General features: G+C 33.1%; 1 protein-coding gene across 3 annotated transcripts in view; it reads left to right on the forward strand.

Moving 5' to 3' along the window:
* The first annotated feature begins 250 nt into the window (after nt 1-250).
* Nucleotides 251-20670, forward strand: part of LOC105207375 (formylglycine-generating enzyme) — a 61134-nt gene continuing 40714 nt past the window's right edge. The window contains exons 1-4 of one of the 3 annotated variants that reach the window (XM_039446009.1): nt 251-996; nt 1113-1284; nt 6448-6631; nt 6789-7057. In XM_039446009.1, coding sequence (XP_039301943.1) covers nt 471-996; nt 1113-1284; nt 6448-6631; nt 6789-6821 — 915 coding nt within the window. In that variant the 5' untranslated portion in view covers nt 251-470 and the 3' untranslated portion in view covers nt 6822-7057. Of the gene's footprint in view, nt 997-1112; nt 1285-6447; nt 6632-6788; nt 7058-17319; nt 17712-20670 lie in introns of those variants that run through there. The other 2 variants (XM_026141049.2, XM_039446010.1) reach the window with 2 other exon arrangements.

The raw sequence follows: 20670 nt of genomic DNA on the forward strand, positions 1-20670 counted from the left end.
CACAGCGTAGTTAGTTACAGTCTTTCCAACTTTATTATTAAAAGGGATATTTTCGATAGAACTTTCGGAATACAGTCGTGAGCTAAAAGGTTGCAACACATTTTTTTCGATGGTTTTTGGAATGTAGACTTGCTCATCGAACGGCGAACGTCATTGGTTTACCTGTGGATCCAACCAATTACGCTTGCCTATCGATGAGCAAGTTTACATTCCAAAAACCATCGAAGAAAAAGTGTTGCAACTATAATGAACACGACTGTACATACATACATACATTTCCCCATGGACAGAATCAAAGTCCTTGGGTGTACTACGGCGAAAAGTTGTCGTCTGGATGTTGTTTTTTTTCCCATTGAACAACGTTAGGACGACGTCTGGACAAAACGCCCGGTGAATCTGAAGAAATCTGAATGCTTTTTGGTGAAAAGTTGTCCGGACGTTCATTCTGAACGCACCCTTGCTGCACTAAAATGATTTTCTTGAATTATTTCTTCAAAGTTCAAATAATAATCGGATATTATTTGTGTGTGAATGCCACGAAAGATAATGACAGCTGTCAATGCGGCAATAAATTGAATCGACAGTCAATTTTCAGTTTCCAGAAAGGACATTGTAATGTGAATAATGTTAAATTCAACATAACTAACATGAAGGAGAAAATGAAGAAAATGGTCAAAATCAACGCCGGTACATATTTTATTGGAACAAACAATCCAGTTTTTGTAGCCGATGGAGAAGGACCAAGACGTGAAGTAGTATTAGATAATTTTTACATAGATAAATTTGAGGTTAGTAATGAAGAGTTTATGATTTTTGTAAACGCTACTGGATACATAACTGAAGCAGAAAGCTTTGGAGAATCTTTCGTCTTTGAAAACCTATTAAAACAAAACATAAAGGACAAAATCAATAAGGTAGTTGCACAAGCACCTTGGTGGTTACCTGTGAAGCAAGCCTCGTGGCAACATCCAGAAGGACCTAATTCAAATATCACTTGTATGTATATCAATGAAAAAGAAAAATTCTATTTTATAATATTTATGAGAGATATGTATGACAAGTTTTATAAAGTCGGTTTTTTTATATTGTTAAATTAATTAGAAGGTATTTAGTCAGAATGGATCATCCTGTTATTCATGTCTCTTGGCATGATGCGGTTGCTTACTGCAGTTGGATAGGAAAAAGATTACCAACTGAAGCAGAATGGGAAGTTGCCTGCCGTGGTGGACTCTCTGACAGACTTTATCCTTGGGGAAATAAATTGATGCCAAACAATCAACATAAGTAAGTTAAACTTGTATTTAAATAACTTAAACTTTTATAATTATTTTTGTTATTTTACACAATGTTAGACAAAAGTATTGGCACAAAGCGCAATTGCTGCTATGAAATAGTATTTGCATATAAAATAGTAGCAAACTGTTTCTGTAAAAATTAAATAATCTTTTATTTTGTGCATTTTATATGTATATATTGGATATTTTTATTATATTTGCTGATAGTATATTTAAAGGTAAAAATTTTATTTTTGTAACTATTATTTTTTTTACAACTTACAAGGAAATCTCGCAAAGTGTCAAGTTCTGATTTTAATAAAACTTTATACACATATTATAGATTACATAAATAGATGAATTTAGAAAATGTTGAGTTGCAACCTTAAAGAAATTATATGGGTTGAAATTACCTCTTATGTGTAAAGCAGTTTTTAGTTTTTTTTTACTGTATCTTAAAAACTATTGAAAATATCAAAAAATGTTTTATACAAAAGTTTTATCATAACATTATTTCTATTTATCAATATTCTTTTAAATCAATTATTTATAACAAAATTTTTTTAAAATTAAAAAAATAAATTTTTATGAAAAAAGCTGAAAACTGCTTTACACATAAGGAATGATTTTATTCCTTAAAATTATTTTTACACCGCAATTGATATTTTATGAATTTATACTTTACGTAACCTGTATGTATATAAAGTTTTATTAAGATGCAAATTTTGCTAGCATGTTAACAGCAACTTTCCAAATTTGTATTAAAAATAATTAATTTTTTTACGTTATTAATGGTAAATAAATAGAAGTAAATTCATTATAAAACTACTTGTAAATAGAGGTAATTTTATTTTAAAATTAGTTATGTACTCATATATTGATATTCACATTATTATTTTTTTTTTCTTTTGTGTTTTATCTTTGGGAAGAAAATTACAAAGTTTTATATCATTTTCACACCAGTTGTGTAAATAACATGATACAATTCTTTAGTGATTTTTCCAATAGGCCTAATCACTTTTTAATGCATGAATTGTTCAAAATGCCAACCTTCTCTTGAATAATTTTTGAGATGTAATATTTGAAATATATTTAGAAAAATTATTTTTACATTGAAATGTGTTTCTTTATACCGAAAAATATTTTTTGCATTATAATGTTATGAAAAATGAAATTTTATTTTTTATTTTAAGTGTATTTATAATAGTACTTTTTATAAAGTTAACGATAATTATAAATTTTCTCCAATAAAGAGGTCTTTACACATGACAGCATGAATTTCGATGTTTTTATCATATCAAGATAAACAATTCAGTAACGACTCTCGAGATTTAATTAATAATTAATAAAGGCAAGTGAGATTCAGGCGCGGTAATTGTTGCGCAAAGTCAATATATTTTTTAATCGTATAAACGGTTTTTACCTTTGAACGTTTCGACTTTCTTTGGAGTCATCATCAGCAATACAATAATAAAAAAAGTATTTAACAACAAAAAGCGCATCTTTCTAATGAATTAATAGTCCAGTCATCGTCAACCCAATATGGTTGTCACTGTCGGTTTGCCGAAGTGCAACTTTTCAAACATAATATGGGAGAAAGCATGATCACCCTATAATTAATGTTACGAAATAGTAACTGCAGGAAAGAAAAAATTTGAGTGACTCACTATCAAAAATCGACGAAAACCAAACGAAGCCATGGATAAGAGCTTAACGCTTATAATTATCAAAAATGGTATTAAGAGTGCCGCAGTCAATAAGAGATGTTTCCGATACAGCGGTTAACAAACGAATGAGCGTTATACATAAACACAAAGCAAATCGGTGATACATTATATATTCAGTACATATGGAACGGCAACTCAAAACAATAAGTATAAGTCATAGAAGAATTAGACACAAGTAAGTAACTTCGACCACGAGAAAAAAATAGATACATAGATTAAATTGAAACTGCGTCCGTTGAATAAAAATTGAAGTACATAAATAATTAAATAAATAAGAGTGAGTCGGTCAATAAGAGATTAAATAAATAAATAGTGAGTAAGACGTTAAATTCAATACATAAATAATTGAATAAATAAATAATTAAGAGTCGGATCGTGAAATACATAAAAAGTTAAATAGATAAGTGACTGAAAAAATTATGGACGCATTGAAAATCTTAACATCCAAGTTTACAATTTCCTCAGTAAAGACAAGTTGCAAGCATGATGCAAGCATTTGGTATCCGATTGTGACTTTAAGCCATTCTTTTGCATCCGAATGTGCAACATTTTGAACACTAATCGCCTGCTAAGGAAGCGTTCCAAGTCAAGGACCTCGATGTTCTTCCAATCGAACTTCCAATTGTGATTAAATTCTATTCTGTGTTCCGTAATTACCGAGGGATTCTTATTGTTCCAATTAATATTGTTGCGATGTTTGGTTATTCTTGTTTTTAGTTTTCTGCCTGTTTGGTCTACGTATGATGCATCACATTTTTTGCATGCAATTTTTTTATGATGACTCCAAAGAGAGTCGAAACGTTTGAATGTAAAAACCGTTAATACGATTAAGAAATATATTGATTTTGCGCAAAAATTACCGCGCTTGACTTTTACTTGCCTTAATATCAAAATAAGTTACTGTGCCATAATTTGATATTTGCTGCAATTACATTATCCAATAATTACATTATAAACAGCAATATATATATATATATATATACACACGCGCGCGCACGCACACGCACACACACGCGCACGCACACGCACACGCACACACACACACACACACACACACACACACACACACACACACACACACACACACACACACACACACACACACACACACACACACACACACAGTACCGGTCAAAATTATATCACCTTTCGATTTTAGAGCATAACTTTTATCGAAGTGTATCAAATGCACTCAAAATTTTATAGTAAACACTTAATGAAAGATATATTTTGTATATAAAGTGTAATGAGATTTGACAACATATACTATGATCTTCGAATTTTTTATTAATTTTTTTTATAGTTGCACTTTTATGCTTTTTTGTGTCATAATCATTGATTTTACCGTCATAACCTAGTTTTAGCAGTTAAATTTAATATTTCACATTATTTATACTTGTTATGACTGAAAATTAATTATGATTAAAATTTTACATATTTTGGAAATTTTAAATAAAAATAATTTTTCACACGTTGCTGTTTTTATTATTTAATAAAAAGTAATTATTTATGTAAATTATACTTATCATCAAAATATGTTATGATTTAATAAAGATTTGTACAATATTGTAAATTATAAGACGTTGTAAATTATAAGAATTTATAAATTGTAAGAGGTTATAAATTATAAGACGTTATAAATTAAAGTGTATTATTTTACGGAATAAATCTGCTTGTTAAGGCCTAATTATTTACCTTTATAAATATTTTTATTATAACAAATAATTTATGAGATATTTTTGTTAATACCTGTATTTTATTAATAAAATTTGCTTAATTTTATTATTATGTATAAGTAAATTATTATTAATTACTTTAAAAAATAATAAAGATAATGCAATTGTATTACAAAATATAATAGCAAAAGGTTAAAAAAAAAAATATATAAAAAAATTGATGTTGCGGAGATTCGAACCCGATTCGTCATGGAGAGAAAATTGTAACACTAGCACTTAGCCTTTTCAGCCACGACGCTCGCTTCAATAGTGGTTCAAGATTCTAGTACTCACCGTACAAACGTCCCAATATTAAACTTTAATTGCAATTTTTTTAAAAAGGCTATTAAGTAAGGATTTTTACGCTAATCTCTTTACACTTTTAATATACTTGTTTTCCCCTTTTGAATGAGCTATAATTCATCTTATTTGGCATTTTATAGTTTTTGCCCACTCTTTGTTAGTGAGTTTGTCTGGTTGGCTAAGATTACTGTAACTTTTGTATCAGTTACACCGATAAAGTAACTCATTTATGTATCTAACTGTATTTGAAGAAGATAAAGATAAGAATGAAGTAGAAGACAGTTGTATATCAGAAGAAAAAGTAATGGTCGATTATGGTTATAAAAGATGAATTGTTGGATGCAAACAATGGATGGCATTCTTTAGTAATGGTAAAACATCATCGTTAGAGGGAAAGTTTTTGTGGCAATTATATTGATAGGAACATCATATAGAACAAGGAATTACCCGTAAAAAAAGATGTATATTTTTGGAAAATTTTTTTATAAATAATTGATATAAAAAAATATTGATGTAGATAGATAAAGATAATTTTATTGTAAAACTTTTGTATAAAACATTTTTTGACATTTTTAATAGTTTTTGAGATAAAATGAAAACACCTAAAAACCATTTTGTACATAGAGTGATTTCACTCCTTAAAACATTTTTGGGCCGCAAGTGATATTTCCTAAATTTATCTACTTATGTAACTTATATGTGTAAAATTTATTTTAATACTTTGCGAGGTTCTCTCGTTGGTTAAGAATTAAACTGAATAATAAGAATGAACATCCGGATTATTAATGTTCTTTAATAAAAGATCATTGTGTTACTAATAAACTGAATAAACTTAATTTATCAATTGTGTCACTTCTATCCAACGATGAATTTTCGGGAGATGTTTTTAATTTTTTTTTTTTTGTAATTCCATTTATTTGTGTTAATTTTTGTAACATGTAATTATTTACAAAAATAAACAATTAAGCATTTTACAGAAATTAATATTTCACTGTTTTTTTCTTTAAAGTATAAGCTATTTCATAATAGCAATCACACCTATACCAATACTTTTGCTTACCCGATATATATATTGTTGTACTCGACGAAACGAGTACACAGTTCACTCATGCAAAGACACTCGTTTATATCACGAAAGGAAAGAATACTTTGGTTACACAACACGAAAGGAGAGAACACTTTTTTATAAAAAGGAATACTATCTTTAATCTAATAACTTTATACAAATAAATCGTGGCGGAATTATTGGAAATGTCTCGTGACAGCTCCGCGTCCCAGAACAGAACAAAAGCCGGCCGCGTTTCTTTTATCAAATCGATTGATCTTTCTTCGGCCAGCTTCTCAAGCTCAGCCGAAAAGCGGTCATAACACTATTATATATTCATTATAATATTACAATAAAAATTTATATTTTATTATATATTGTAGAGCCAATATTTGGCAAGGCAATTTTCCTACAGAGAATACTGAAGAAGATGGATATAAAGGCACGTCACCAGTTACAATATTTTCACAAAATAAATATGGTTTGCATAATATTGTTGGAAACGTATGGGAATGGACAGCAGATTGGTGGATAACAAGGCATTTACATGATCGACAAATAAATCCAGTAAGCATTAGTTTAATTTTTAAATTATAGATTATTAAAAAAGTAACATATTTTATAAAGGAGAGTTGCCGAATGCACTTAAGTTATTTTTTATTACTCATTTCCTATATTAATTTGTACCCAAATGAATATTATGAATTGTAGCCTGATGTTTCAGGTATTTATTACTTTGGAAAAGTGTAAACAGTAATGTTTTATCAATAACAAATTAAATTCTTTGCAATGTTCTGAGATGCTTATAGCATTATTATTAAAATTTAATTTAATTTATATTATTTTTAGTTTAGTTTAGATTAAGTTTGACTGTTTTTGACATGCAGTTTATAAAACTCAAAATTTAGAGTAAAAGTATTGAAAATTTATAGAAGATCAATTGGAAAAAGATACTGTATTAAGCTTTTTCTGGAATAAAAACATATTATGGAATTAATTTACTAAAAAATTAATATAATATTCTTAAGACCTTTTCTTATTTACACAAATAAATTAATTAAAGTGCAAAGCTGGCATCTTTGCTAATGCATGTAGATAAGATGTTACTCTTTACGAGAAAAAATATCACATTTAGTATGACGTAAAATAAAATTTTATGTTTTGCTTATTTACAGTAGGCAATTAAATTTAAATTATTAACACAAAGCAAAAACAAAAAATAAGTGATAAAACAAATTAATATTAGGAGTATAAATAAGTTTCCGCCGTTTCACAAAAAATGGCGCCACTAGTATGTTATGGTTGAAATTGTATGTTGTAAAACGTTATATCGTAAGGTTGGACATCTGGCAACAACATAACCTTAAAATATTAGCGATTTTGTATCAGCATCATATATCTTTTTTCGTGCAAAAATGTCGAGTTTTGAACCGAATAAGCGTCATTTGCGGGAACTTTTGATTTACTTCTTTAATTTGAAGAAATCTACAGCCGAGGCACATCGATTGCTTGTAGAAGCATATGGTGAGGCTGCCTTAAGTGAGAGAAATTGCCGTGATTGGTTTCACAAGTTTAAGAACGGTGAATTTGACGTCAAAGACAAAGAACGTAGCGGAAGGCCGAAAGTGTACGAAGACGCGGAATTGAAAACATTATTAGATGAAGATTCGTGCCAAACGCAAGAAGCACTTGCACTTACATTAGGAATGACTCAACCAGTAATTTCACATTGCTTAAAATTATTGGGAATGATTCAAAAACAAGGAAACTGGGTTTCATATGAACTGAAGCCGAGAAACGTTGAACGCCGATTTTTCACATTTGAAATGCTGCTTGCCAGGCATAAACGAAAGGGTTTTTTGCATCGTATAGTTACTGGTAATGAAAAATGGATCCACTACGATAACCCAAAGAAGAAGAAATCATGGGGACCACCTGGCCATGCTTTAACATCGATAGCCAAGCCGAACATTCGTGGAAAACAGCTCATGTTGTGTATTTGGTGGGATCAGCTGGGTGTCGTGTATTATGAGTTGCTCAAACCGAATGAAAGCATTACTGGGGCTCTCTACCGAACACAATTGATGAAATTGAGCCGAGTACTCAAGAAAAAACGTGCCCACTACTACTCCAGACACGACAAAATTATTCTTCTGTATGATAATGCTCGTCCACATGTTGCGGCGCCGGTCAAAACCTACAAGGAAACACTCAATTGGGAAGTTTTACCCCACCCGCCGTATTCACCAGACATTGCTCCTTCTGATTACTACCTGTTTCGATCGATGGCGCATGGCCTGTCTGAGCAACACTTCACATCATATAAAGATACAAAAAATTGGGTCGATTTGTGGATAGCTTCAAAAGATGAAGCATTCTTCCGACGCGGTATCCGTATGCTGCCAGAAAGATGGGAAAAAGTAGTGGCTAACGATGAACAATACTTCGAATAAAACATTAGGTACCGTTTTTTCACAATAAATGCCCAATTTTTGATAAAAAACGGCGGAAACTTATTTATACTCCTAATAATTTGAGAGACAATGTCTCACTTTCATATTTCTACAAGTTTAAACAGCATTTCACAAATTAAAAATATTAGAATTATAGTTTTTTATTCGGTAGAACTAAGTGTGGATCTGTGAAGTTGGCACGATATTCTGTTAATATAAATAAAACACATAGAATTCCAGTAATACTTTTCATAGTTCCGGAGTTCTTTATAAAAATAACGAAAAGTTCTGCATTTTTTATCTTAGAAAAACAAAAATGAAAAAATGTGCACGTTAGGAACTCGTGGAGTGCATGACGTACTGCCCAAATGCACGCTAGTAAAATTTTTTGCACACTCACTGAAACACTCACGCTTAATGAGCGTGCATAATATTAGTGCATTTTTATAAATCTAAACGAATACTTCGGAAAATTTATGTTCAATAAAATTCAAGACGCACATAGATATTTTATTTTGTAACAAACCGCTTTCTCGCAACTCCCCGCGGACTGGTCATCGTCCACAAAACGCCCGACCGGGCATAAAAAAAGGCGCTGCGCGCCCATAATATAATTCAAATGCGCCTATGAGGGCAACGAGGCATCCGCGCGCCGAGTATCTCGCCGCGCACGCGCACCGATTTAAATCGGCACGCGCTATCGGCGTGCTCGCTCGCCTCCATTCGCTCTCCAAGCGACCGATCTCAAGTGGTGGGGATGCTGACACCAAAACGAACTGAACCGCCGCTGAACACTTGATGTCTCGAGATTTGGGTATAAAAGAGCTAGAGCAGCGAGATGCTGCGTTTCTTCTCCGCCGACTTTTTGGATAGCTACTCCGCCGAGTTTCCGAAGAAGTCTACTTAGGTAGTCTTGGGGTCAAGCGTCTTGGCCTTTGCTGAGCGTTCTCGGCGACTATCGCTGTCGCACCCGTCTCTCCTCGCCGAAGCTGGGCTCAAGCATACTTGGGCTTTGGCAAGAGTTCTTGCCCGACCGGCATCCTAACATCGATCCGATCCCCTCGCAGTGGTTAAAGACAAACGGGGTAAAGCATCTTTGCCTTCGCCAAGCGTACTTGGCATAGCCACTGTACTTCATTTGACAAAAAGTTCGCGCTGCGAAAGCGTACGATTTAAAGGGATGAACGGTTGGGCGTCCCTCGCGCTTCGCGTCCGCGCCATCGATCGTGAAATCCAGCGCGACCCAATTCCACATAAACACATGTAGAAAAAGCGGACTGTCCGTCGAGCCGCACAAAAGCCCCGCCGAAGATCTGTGTTGCGGCGTTGGAAAGTACACGCACCGGCTGCGCGAATATCGGCAATCGCGCTTTCCGGAATCGACGCACCAGAACAGGTGCATTACTGTAATCCGCCGATCCGGCATACGAATAAACCGTGCATTTGCCGCACGCTGAACATTACCAGTAAATTCTACGGTCGACGACATGAATTTATCGAAGCCGATCTTACATTGTCTTGTATATGTATGATTTTAATATTTCTTTGCGACTACCTTATTTACTTCCGAACTGTTATCTTTATTGGTGATCTAAACGCCCTGTGCGTACATGTAGCTAAACCTATCTCAATAAACGTGTACATATTTTTCAAATCAAGCTACCGTCTAATTTTTTTGTGACACGGATCGTGCCCTGGAAATCCCGACGAGCTACGTCCGTGCGCGATTTTTACATAAGAGAAACGGTCGTTACAATTTTCAGAATATACAGTTTTAACCCTTAAACACATATTGAAAATTTCTCTAGATTTTTGATCGCTTACTGTGTGAAGACGGATTGAGAAAAATGATTCGGGCTAGGTGGAAAAAAGTTTGAAGTCTCCTCTGTCGACTGCTACAATTGACCAACTTTATTGCTTAACTAAAATAAAATGGCACGAAAGTTTTTTTGGGAAGGTTTTCCAGACCCACTTATGTGTTTAAGGGTTAAATCACTTGCGTATTTTTACACATTGATCGAAAATTTTAACGAACAGTCGGCATTTTCAGACTTCCTGTATTGAATATTGTAATTAAAATTTTACAAAAATATTGCACAGTGCTGCATTTGTAACGCTGTATAAATAGGTAAATTCTTAATGGATGATAAAATTTGGACCAGAAGCCTGTGATTCGTTATCAAATAAAGTTACCATAAAGAAATTGAAAAAATTTCTTAACTCCGTATATTATAGCGTAGAGTTCTTTATCTTCAAACTGCCGCAACTCCGCCAATTTCTTGTCTTTTGTTTGAAGCTTTGTTTTATTTAATTGTAATTCTTCTAATCTCTTCTTTTCTCTTTCCTTTTCCATTTTATCTTTTAGTCTTGCTTCATGTTCTTTTTCCTTGATTTTTTTTCTTCCAAATATTTATCATATTTATGATGCGCTGTTCTAGCTATATTTAAGAGTTCTTTAGTGATAGGGACTGTATGGGGTAAGTTGTATTTTTTAAAGCATATTTTATGATCAGATACGAATTTAGAGTTTGTAAGGACACGGAGATCCTGTTATCCGTAAGAATGAGAGCGGACATGGAAAATCCCCGTTCAACATCAGCATTTCCATGTGAGAGGCTCAGCAGCGCTTTTGATATAATAGGATATTTTATACCGCCAAAACTGTTTTTTAGTGCAAAAAAATAGTTCCAATATGCATCAATTCGAATATTAGATGTGTCTATCTCAGGATCTTTTTTCTCTCTGTAAGAGTTTCCATTCGTCTATTAAAATATCCGTTTGTACTTCGAACGGAATGCTTTCGCCGTTGTCACAATCGCAGAAATAGAGTAAGATTTTTGGAGTTCAGAAGGATCTAGACACTATATAATATATTAGTTTTACACTGAAGCGATGACTCTAACATGTACTGACAGGCAATTACGTAATGTTTCCTTGCTTTCAGGAGGAATTGAGTTTTTGCAATAGAATTACCGCAGTGATGAAGTTTATCAAATATAGTCTTATCAACGACGACCTTATTGGATTGTAGTAGATTGCTCTCATTAAATACTTCACTGTAGAAAAGACTTGTATTCTTACATGATTTTCCGATTAAAATGGTGATTAAGTTTTTTTATTTAAACTAAAGTAAATGTATTAGAGGCTCCTTCTTTGAAAAATGCCAGTGACAGCAGTAAAAATTTTTGCAGATGAAACAATAAACATTACGTTTGCTTTTATAGTTGGTCTTTTGAGGATATTTGTGATCTGTCGATATGCTACAGATTTTATTAGAGTTTTGTTTTTCTTTTTCTTTAAAGTATATTTAAAAAAATAATACTTTGTAGCTTTCCACAGCAAAAATGCCCTTTTTTCAACATCTTCTATAGTTAACCAACATTGACGAACGTGTCTGAGAAAGTGACAAAAAGGTAGATTGTGTTTCTCTAAAATAATACAAAAATCTTTCCGTCGTCCAGGCCAACCGTTGAAAAAGTTGTGCAAAAAATACAAATCTGAAGCATTTTCACCAAATTCTTTCATACTTTTACGCTAAGCATTGTGAGTAGTATGTATATTATAAGTTCTAATATTAATCAAACCTTCCTTTTTTGTTTTCAAAAGCTTCTGATCAATTTTCTTAAGAACAGTTTTGTTAACATTAGGACCATTGCTACCAAGCATTAATAAGTTGGAGAAGGAAAGATTAGCATTAGACATACCTTCATTTAACTTTTCTAGAAGATTATCAGACTTGGCTTTTCCCATAAAAAAAGTTTCTAAATGCTGAGTAATAACACAATTCGCAGACTCACTTCAAGTGAATATGTGAAGTTCTTTTTGGCCAGCTGCATTAGTAGTTTCATCGTATAGCAATGTAAAATAAGAATTTCCAATTTCTTTTCTTTTTTTATCCTTGAAATATAGAGCTAGAGCTCAGTAATTAGATATGTCAGCTTTGTTCGTACCAGTGAAAAATTTTGGAGTGCACTGCTCAGGCCAAACATTGCTTGGAACGTAACCTTCAAATCATAGCATGAAAATGCACTAAAATTTGAAGCAACACATTTTAAAGTCCAAATAAGTTCTGCTCGAGTTGTTTGATCTCGTACACTATAGAGCTGAAGGACATTTACTTAATACACCGCCAGTTGACGAAGATGATGCTCCGATTGCTGGCGTGACAGTTAGATGCATTTGTCCAAATGATTTTTGCGCTCTCATGTTTTTTCTATGTTTGATTGTCGAAGCATGTTCAATAATAGCTTGAAATCCTTTTTGCGATACATTAATTTTACACATACAAGTTTTACAGTGTGTTTCTTATCATTTGACTGAACTTTTGTCGGTCATTCTCCAACTTTGTATCCTTGTCCATCATCTCTTTCACTTGCCGAAAATTTACAATTTTTTTACAATTGTACTGAAAAAAGTGACATTTTTTCCATGTTTTACACTCGTTTCAAGCGTGTTGCAACTATACTTTTTGGATACAAAAATTATAACACTATTTTTTCAAAGTAATCAAAGCGATCAAATTAATTTCTTAACTGCAGCTTTCAAAATTTAAAAAATAATCAATGTACTAAAAAATTGGAAATCCAACTGTGGCGTGTTAAAATTGTTGAATCTTTTTTTTAATTTAACAGAAAAGAACCTTGTTTTCTTGAAAATTGTCACTTCAAAAATTTTCTTTAAAATTACTATAAATATATACAAATTATAAATTAATAGGTTATTGAGAGTCAGCACGGGTGCAGAGTGCGCGAACATATTGATATATAATTATTTATTCATATCTTTTACAAACGAACGTTTCGACTCACTTTGGAGTCATCCTCAGCGTATCAAAAATAATAAGAGTTGAAAAAATTGAAAAAACTAGCCGTTATTAGTCACCGTAACCGAGAAGCAGTCAAGTCACCAATTGAGTCGAAACGTTTGTTTGTAAGAGATATGAATAAATGATTACATATCAATACATGTGTTCGCACACTCCGTACTCGCGCTGATTCTTAGTAGCCTATTGTTCAATTGTTCAAATTTCGGGAGTCCTTAATTAATCAATTATTATAAATTAGTCGTAACTGAAAATATAAACAGTCTCTGTAAAAATTTTAATTAAGTTTTAATTTTAAAAAATATTAAAGTGATTAAAATTTTAAGGTACTAAAAGATATTAAAAGCACAGTTTATTTTTTTGAATTAGCAACAGTATTTTTTATGCTAAATAATAAAACGCATTTTAGTATTTACTTTTTTTAAAGCACGCCTCAATTATTTTTACAGCACATCCACTGTCAACTATTTTCATCATTAGCTTCTTATAATTAATTCCAAATAATGTAAGTTATTGAGCAGTTTAATTGAAAAAAATTACACTTTAAAGACAGAGTTATTCAGGAAAGAATGCAAATTAATACAAATTTATTTCTGATGTATGAATATATTTACCTCTGGGCACATATAAAGAGATCAGAAATTAAATAAAGTTAAAGTTGCACTTGGAAATAACTTAATAGCGCAATGAAAATGGCAACAACTCGCGACAGCATCAGCTGATACTCTGACGAACAGTTGCGTACTCTTCTAAAATTCTTTTGTCTATTTGGTAAATGTTTCATCTTTGCGTTTTTGTTTTTGGCAGCGATTTATACCAGTTGCGCCGTTTGTAGCGGGTCGGCATAATAAATAACTAGATGATAGTGAATTTGGTTGGAGATCTTAGAAGACTAGGGACTCTAAAAAAAGAATCTGTCATAAGACAGTTTTGATTGGTTTATCAATGAACCACTTCCGCTCATATTTTGCAAATTTCATGTCAATTCAGGACAAAAAAGGTGATAATAGTGACCCTTTCTGCATAATAATGATATTTTAGTGACTTACAAAAAAGAAGTAACAAAAAGTGACTTCAGTGACTGAATGGCAGCGCTGTATTATATGATATAATTGAAATACTTTAATTTTTCTTTCAAATGGGTTAGCGAAAAATTAGACCTGTTGTATGTGTTTCAGTTTAAGCAGATCTAGACGTGGATATTTTTTTTCACGAAATTTATATGTCAATTTTGTACGGTTTCCATTAGATAATTGGGTATTCTTCCTACTTCTATCTCCTTGTATCTTGTTGCTGTAATTTTTAACTAGCTTCCTATTTTATCTGTATTTTTCTTTCCTTAATAATTATCTTTTCTTTAAGATTCTCTCTATTTGTGCCTAGACTCCTTATGTTTTCCAAACTTTAACTAGACTTATCACAAAATCTTTCTCTCTCCCATATATCTTTCCACCCTTACGTTTCCTTTTTCTTTCAACATTTTTTTAAATAAATTCTGTGCATAAAAATATTGAGGTAAGATTTTTGAAAACTGAATGTTTTACAAGATATTTTGTGTTTTATGTCAAAATACTATAACTTTCAAGTCTCTCATAATTCAGAAAGTACTTAATGAAAATAACTTTCGTTATAGTGTTTTGAAAAGCTCTTAAGGCTCTTGGCGTCTCAGCCGAGAACTCCGCGTTGATTGTACCGTTGCAGACAAAACTAGAACTAATAGGCGTGGAATGTGACAGATTAACGATGAAATTTTGTCGTGCACTTTATTTCGTTATTATGTGTTTTATTATAAAAATGTCTTGTCTTGTATTTATTAAATTTGTAAAAGTGGACCGTAAGTAAATTTTCTTTTAATTTTATACATAAAAGCATAGTTTTTATTTCTTTCAATAGCTATCTGTGTGTTTTCTTGTCTGAATAAGCACTTACATGCGAAAAACTCCTTTTCCTCGTTTTTCTTTTTCGGCAGGAGAAGAGTGTTGTACCCAGTACAACCACGTTAATAACGCGCATAGCAACAGGAAATTAAAATTCCTATTGCTATGCATACGCGCAGCGGATTCAAATTCCGCATACGCAAAAGAATCGAAAGACGCTGATGGTCTATCGGAAATACCATCGCGCTACGCCAGTTACTCGCTTTCCGATATTCGGCTAACCGTGGGAGCTGCATACTGCAGGAACACGATTGGCCGAACCAAACGACAGATTTCTGCGTAAATTGCGTCAAAATCGGAAAGCGACGGGAGAGTCTAACGAACAGCTGTCCGGTGTGTTACTCGCCGTGCGTGACTTACACATCGAGCTGGTAACACAATCCAGAGATAAAAGCCGACTTATATATACCGGTCCGTCCGGGAAGAAAGTTTACGAGTGACATGCCTCGACACTGAGCAAGTGTAACAAGGAATATTAGAAGAAATATATATTTATATTAACGTTGGACCAGCAAGTGTTTCATCTTCGACCACCAAGCGGCCCTTCCTAAGAGTCCTAACTCCTAAGGCGCTCTAAATGATCCTGAAATACCTGTCGACGTGCCTTACCACCACTAGGCACAATAAGGCTTTACTTTATGTACTTTTTACGATTATTTATTGTTAGGCAGAAAGAAGATAGTCAAGGTCTATTTTTACAAGTATTTAAAATGATTTCGTCATTCTGTTTTATCCAAATTTTTTTTATTTATAAATGCTACGTTGGGAACATTTGTGTGATTTTTTACTTATGACGTCATTACTTCAATTTACAAGGCTCCGCAGCGAGGAGCCTTAAGATCAGATATTAGATTCTGAAATAAAAAATAGGTTATTTTATTTAAAAAACGATGTGACCTTGACCTCATCTTGACGACGCCAAGGTTAAATCAATGATAACTTTTTATGTGCTCTAAGCCATACAACTTTTGTCTGGAAGGTTTCTTTGGAAATACTTAATTTCTGAAATATAGAGGGGTGGAAACGGACTTTCTAGACATTATGTGTATAAATTTTGTATGCTGTAACAGAATCGTGTACGTAGCATGCCGTTTCAAAAAAAAAAAAAATTATGATTTTTTGTGTGTGTATGTAACCTTATTGTGATGTTATAACGTAACTGCATGTTAGTTATAAAACGTAACGTCATTCCGGCAATGTACTATTAACATGCTGTTTATATAATTTGTGTCATGTGACTTCATTTAAACACATGATGCCTTACGGGCGGATCCTGATAGCACACGGGGCCGATAGCACACCACCACTCATAACGGCCGATGCCTAGAATTTTTTCGTTGGTTGGATTAGACAAGTCAAGATGATTGGTTGGTGAGTTATCGCACCATGCGCTATCGGATCTTCTCCTTGCCTTACATGAGTACAACGTGCGCACACGACGTAACGTATTCTGTAACTCTTAACGACAGCTAGGGATATCGTTACGTGTTATTGCGCAGCTTTTCTACCATGTATATTTGCGTAACGACGCTTTAACGATACCGAATTGTTGCTAAGATGTTACAGAATCCCCCTACTGAGTGCCAGCAATGTGCAATTACTGTGTCGTTCAAATACTATCTAGGTTGTTGCAAAATATCTTTTGTGTTACAACTTTTTTGACTATTGCATCGGAAAATTCAGTCTTTAAACGATTGATCTATAAAATGATGAATTAAAACCGATGCATTATAATCCGATATAAGCAGCAGAAAAGGTGGGGTTAGGAATATCCGAGTACGAACAAATAAAGATTTTTTTAAAGTGCGAGTACTGAAGAATAGGTGTTCTTAGCTTGCACACAATAAAATAAAATATTATATTTTTATTATTATTACTTATTTCTTATTTATTTTATTGCTTTGTTACTGAATGTTTATATTAAGAAAAAATATAAAACATTTATGAAATACAATTTTAGCGACTTAGTTCGGCAACTCTCCCTATGATATATTATGAAAAAACAGTTTTTATTCTACACTTTTTAATTTAATATATTTTTAGATTGGTTCTTCTAATGGTAGTGATAAAGTGAAGAAAGGTGGTTCCTACCTGTGTCATAAAAATTATTGCTACAGATACAGGTGCGCCGCACGTAGTCAAAACACACCCGATACATCAGCTGGAAATTTAGGTTTTAGATGCGCTGTATCAGCTTAAATAAGAAATTCAAGTATTAAAGAGTTGATTTTGAAACGTGATACATGTGTATATTGGACTAATGTAAATAAAATTTTAATTTTTTATTTATGTCTAAAAATTGTTACACATGCACGCACGTACGCACGCACGCGCGCGCGTAAACATACACATAAATGGTGTATATGAAATTATTGTATATTTTATGTAAAATTTTTTTAAATAAAAAAATAAAACAAATATTTAAGAAAGGCCAATAACGATTCTGTTACGTCTGGCAGATAACATTTTTTTTTCTTTTTTCGCGCCATCCGTATTAAACTATTCGGCAATAGCAAATTAAATTCGGAATCACCCCCCGACCAACCAGATAAAATTCAAAACCATACATAATTTGCAATATAATCCCACTATTAATATAAAGCGCGTAATCTAAATAAGTTTCAATACAACTCTAATATACGTAACCGTTTGGCAATAATCGACTATGAGTTAGAACGCTTTTAAAGGCAGCGTGACTTTAAAGTAATAGAGAGAGATATTTTGACCGTTACTGTATCAACACAAATTATTGCGAGAAATATCATCACAGCCTTAGTGGTCGAGTTGGCTAAGACACCCGTACCGGAGATTCGGGAGGTCCCAGGTTTAAACCCTGTCTGAGGTGATACTTTTCGCAATAACTTTTTTACAGTTTTTTTCAGGGGGGATAAGGGTTAATATTTAATAATACGTGATATTACTTAATCTCGTTCAATTTAGAATTGTGTTATGACTGAAAATTAATTCGATGCGTAGTTCATTGAGAAAGGTATATAAAATCACATAGACAATACAAGCACGGAGACCTAGCTACGACCGTAGTAGGCATTTTTGTTCAATTTGTATTGATACAGCAACGGTCAAAATATCTCTCTCTATTATTTTAAAAGTATTAGATTTCAGGTAAATATAAAATTTAATTATATATCTTACATAGCACGTTATATTGTAGTTATATCAGTAATATTGCAATTGTTGTGCCCCGGTGATGGCTCCAGGGACGTCGGTAGGTATATCGGGATTCGCTTTTGCCCAAAGAGTTAGAACTCACGGGAAGGCAGCAGCTCAGACGGGTTGCCAATCAAGAAACACCTTTCTTGATGTAGTATAATGTAGATTTATTCTCAATACTTCTTCTTATACAGTGGTTGCTTACACTTAGATGCCCTGTTACTACGGGCTGCGATGCGCGGTATCTTCTTATCGCTTCACGGCTCGACGTATTAGTTACGCACGGCCGTGATGTTGCTCTAGCGGTTGTTCGAATTATTCTCCACCGTTTCCCGATTCGGAGGCCCTTTTTATCCTCCACTATTGCTGACGCTAAATTGCAGGTCGGCTATATGCTGAATCGGCGGCGATGCGGCATCCGGCGAAAGACTATCTTGTCTTCCGTCGTTGTCGCGTTTTCTGCACGTCTTTCGGGAGGAAGTCTCGAAAGACGATCCGCGCTTTCCGTAGCTCTCGCGTTTTCTGCACGTCTTTCGAGAGGAAGTCTCGAAAGACGATCCGTTACTTTCGCGTTTAGCGAATATATGCATAGCAACGAAATCGCTTTTTGTTGCTATGCACTGGTGTTAGCTTAGGCTACAACACTCTTCCCCCGTTGGGAAAGAAAAACGAAGGGAAGGAGTTTTTCTGCATACCCCTCCCCCGTCGGAAAAGAAAACGGAGTTTCCAAAAAAAAAAAAAAAAGGTTATTAAGTTAGAAACGTGCACTTCTGTTACGTTTGAAAATTGATTTTGGTTCATCGTTATCTTTTAATTCTATTGTTACACGTTTCTCGGAGTTACTCCGTTTCTTTTTCCTTATAACGTATATTATTAGGCTTATAACAATTATTGTGACTATTATCATGGTAGAGCCACTGGTTGCCATTGGATAAATAAAATGTTTTGATTGAAAATACGTATTATTATTTTTATTTATGTCATCATTCAATTCTTGTAACTCTGTTTGTAGATTTTTCAATTCTGAATGTTTTGTATTGATTTTCTGTATTTGTATCGCTTGAGATATATTTACATTATCTCTTGGTAGTGAGATATTGTACTCTGGTAGATATGATTCTATTCTCGTTTCATTCATTACTTTTGGTGATTTTAGTATTATTTCATGACTTATAATTTCACAATTATTTCTTAATTTTATTTTACCAGTATTTTCAATTTCTTGTTTTATTTGTCCGTGGTCTTTACAATTTATATTAATATATTGTTTCGTTGGCGATGAGTATAACCATGCATGTGGATTTTTTAGGGGTATCCACATGATGTTACTTGTTATGATTTGCTTTATCTCGCAATTTTCTTTTTGAATTTTATTTTCTATATATATGTTTACCTCACAAATTGGGTTGTTATTTATTTTTTGTATTTGGAAATTTTGTTTGCATAAATAATCAGTGTTAGTAAGTTTACACGCTTGTAGATCATTATGCGAAAGTGTTATGTACGCGCGTTGCTCGGAGCTTATCGCTATTAACGGATTCTTTATCTTGATGATCGTAGCTATATTTTCGCTTTCCGGTACAGGTAACGAAATTATATTTAATATTTTATATTTTGGATGTGATATTAATGGAAATTCTAATATCGAGAATATATTGTTAGTGTCGCAGTACGCGCTTATAGTTATTACTTTTTCTATCTCGAACCATTTATTTTTGTTAATGCGGAATGGGAAGTAGAGTCCTTCCGGCAATTGTAAGCTCGCTTCTTTTAGATTTTCTATTATATTTTTTATCGGTGCTAATCTGGGATGTAAGATCCCTTGTTTTATTGTGGTTAAATAATCTAGTGTATCTTTTATGTCGCGGTTTAAGTCTGCTACGATTGCGTTGATTGTGATAAAATGTTCGTGAATATTACTTTGACGTTCATTGGTTATTAGGTGTTCCCTTAGATTTTTTGCCGCGTTTGCGAGAAGATTTTCGTTTTTTTGTATTATTTCTTCCGTGTTATTTATGCTTTAATTTAATTCGCTCAAGAGTTCTTTTTGCTCCCTGATGTCCTCCGAGGGGGGCATCGTGATATTCATATAATATTTTCTCCTTTTCATCTTCGGAGTAATTCGTTTGTTCTTCTTCATCTCCTTCGTTCTCTCCCTCTTCGTCGTCGTCATCTCTTATCAAGTTTATATGCTCGTCCGCTCGGATCGGATTTCGACTCAAA

This window comes from Solenopsis invicta, chromosome 1, assembly GCF_016802725.1.
Source record: "Solenopsis invicta isolate M01_SB chromosome 1, UNIL_Sinv_3.0, whole genome shotgun sequence".
In the NCBI taxonomy this organism is placed as follows: domain Eukaryota; kingdom Metazoa; phylum Arthropoda; class Insecta; order Hymenoptera; family Formicidae; genus Solenopsis; species Solenopsis invicta.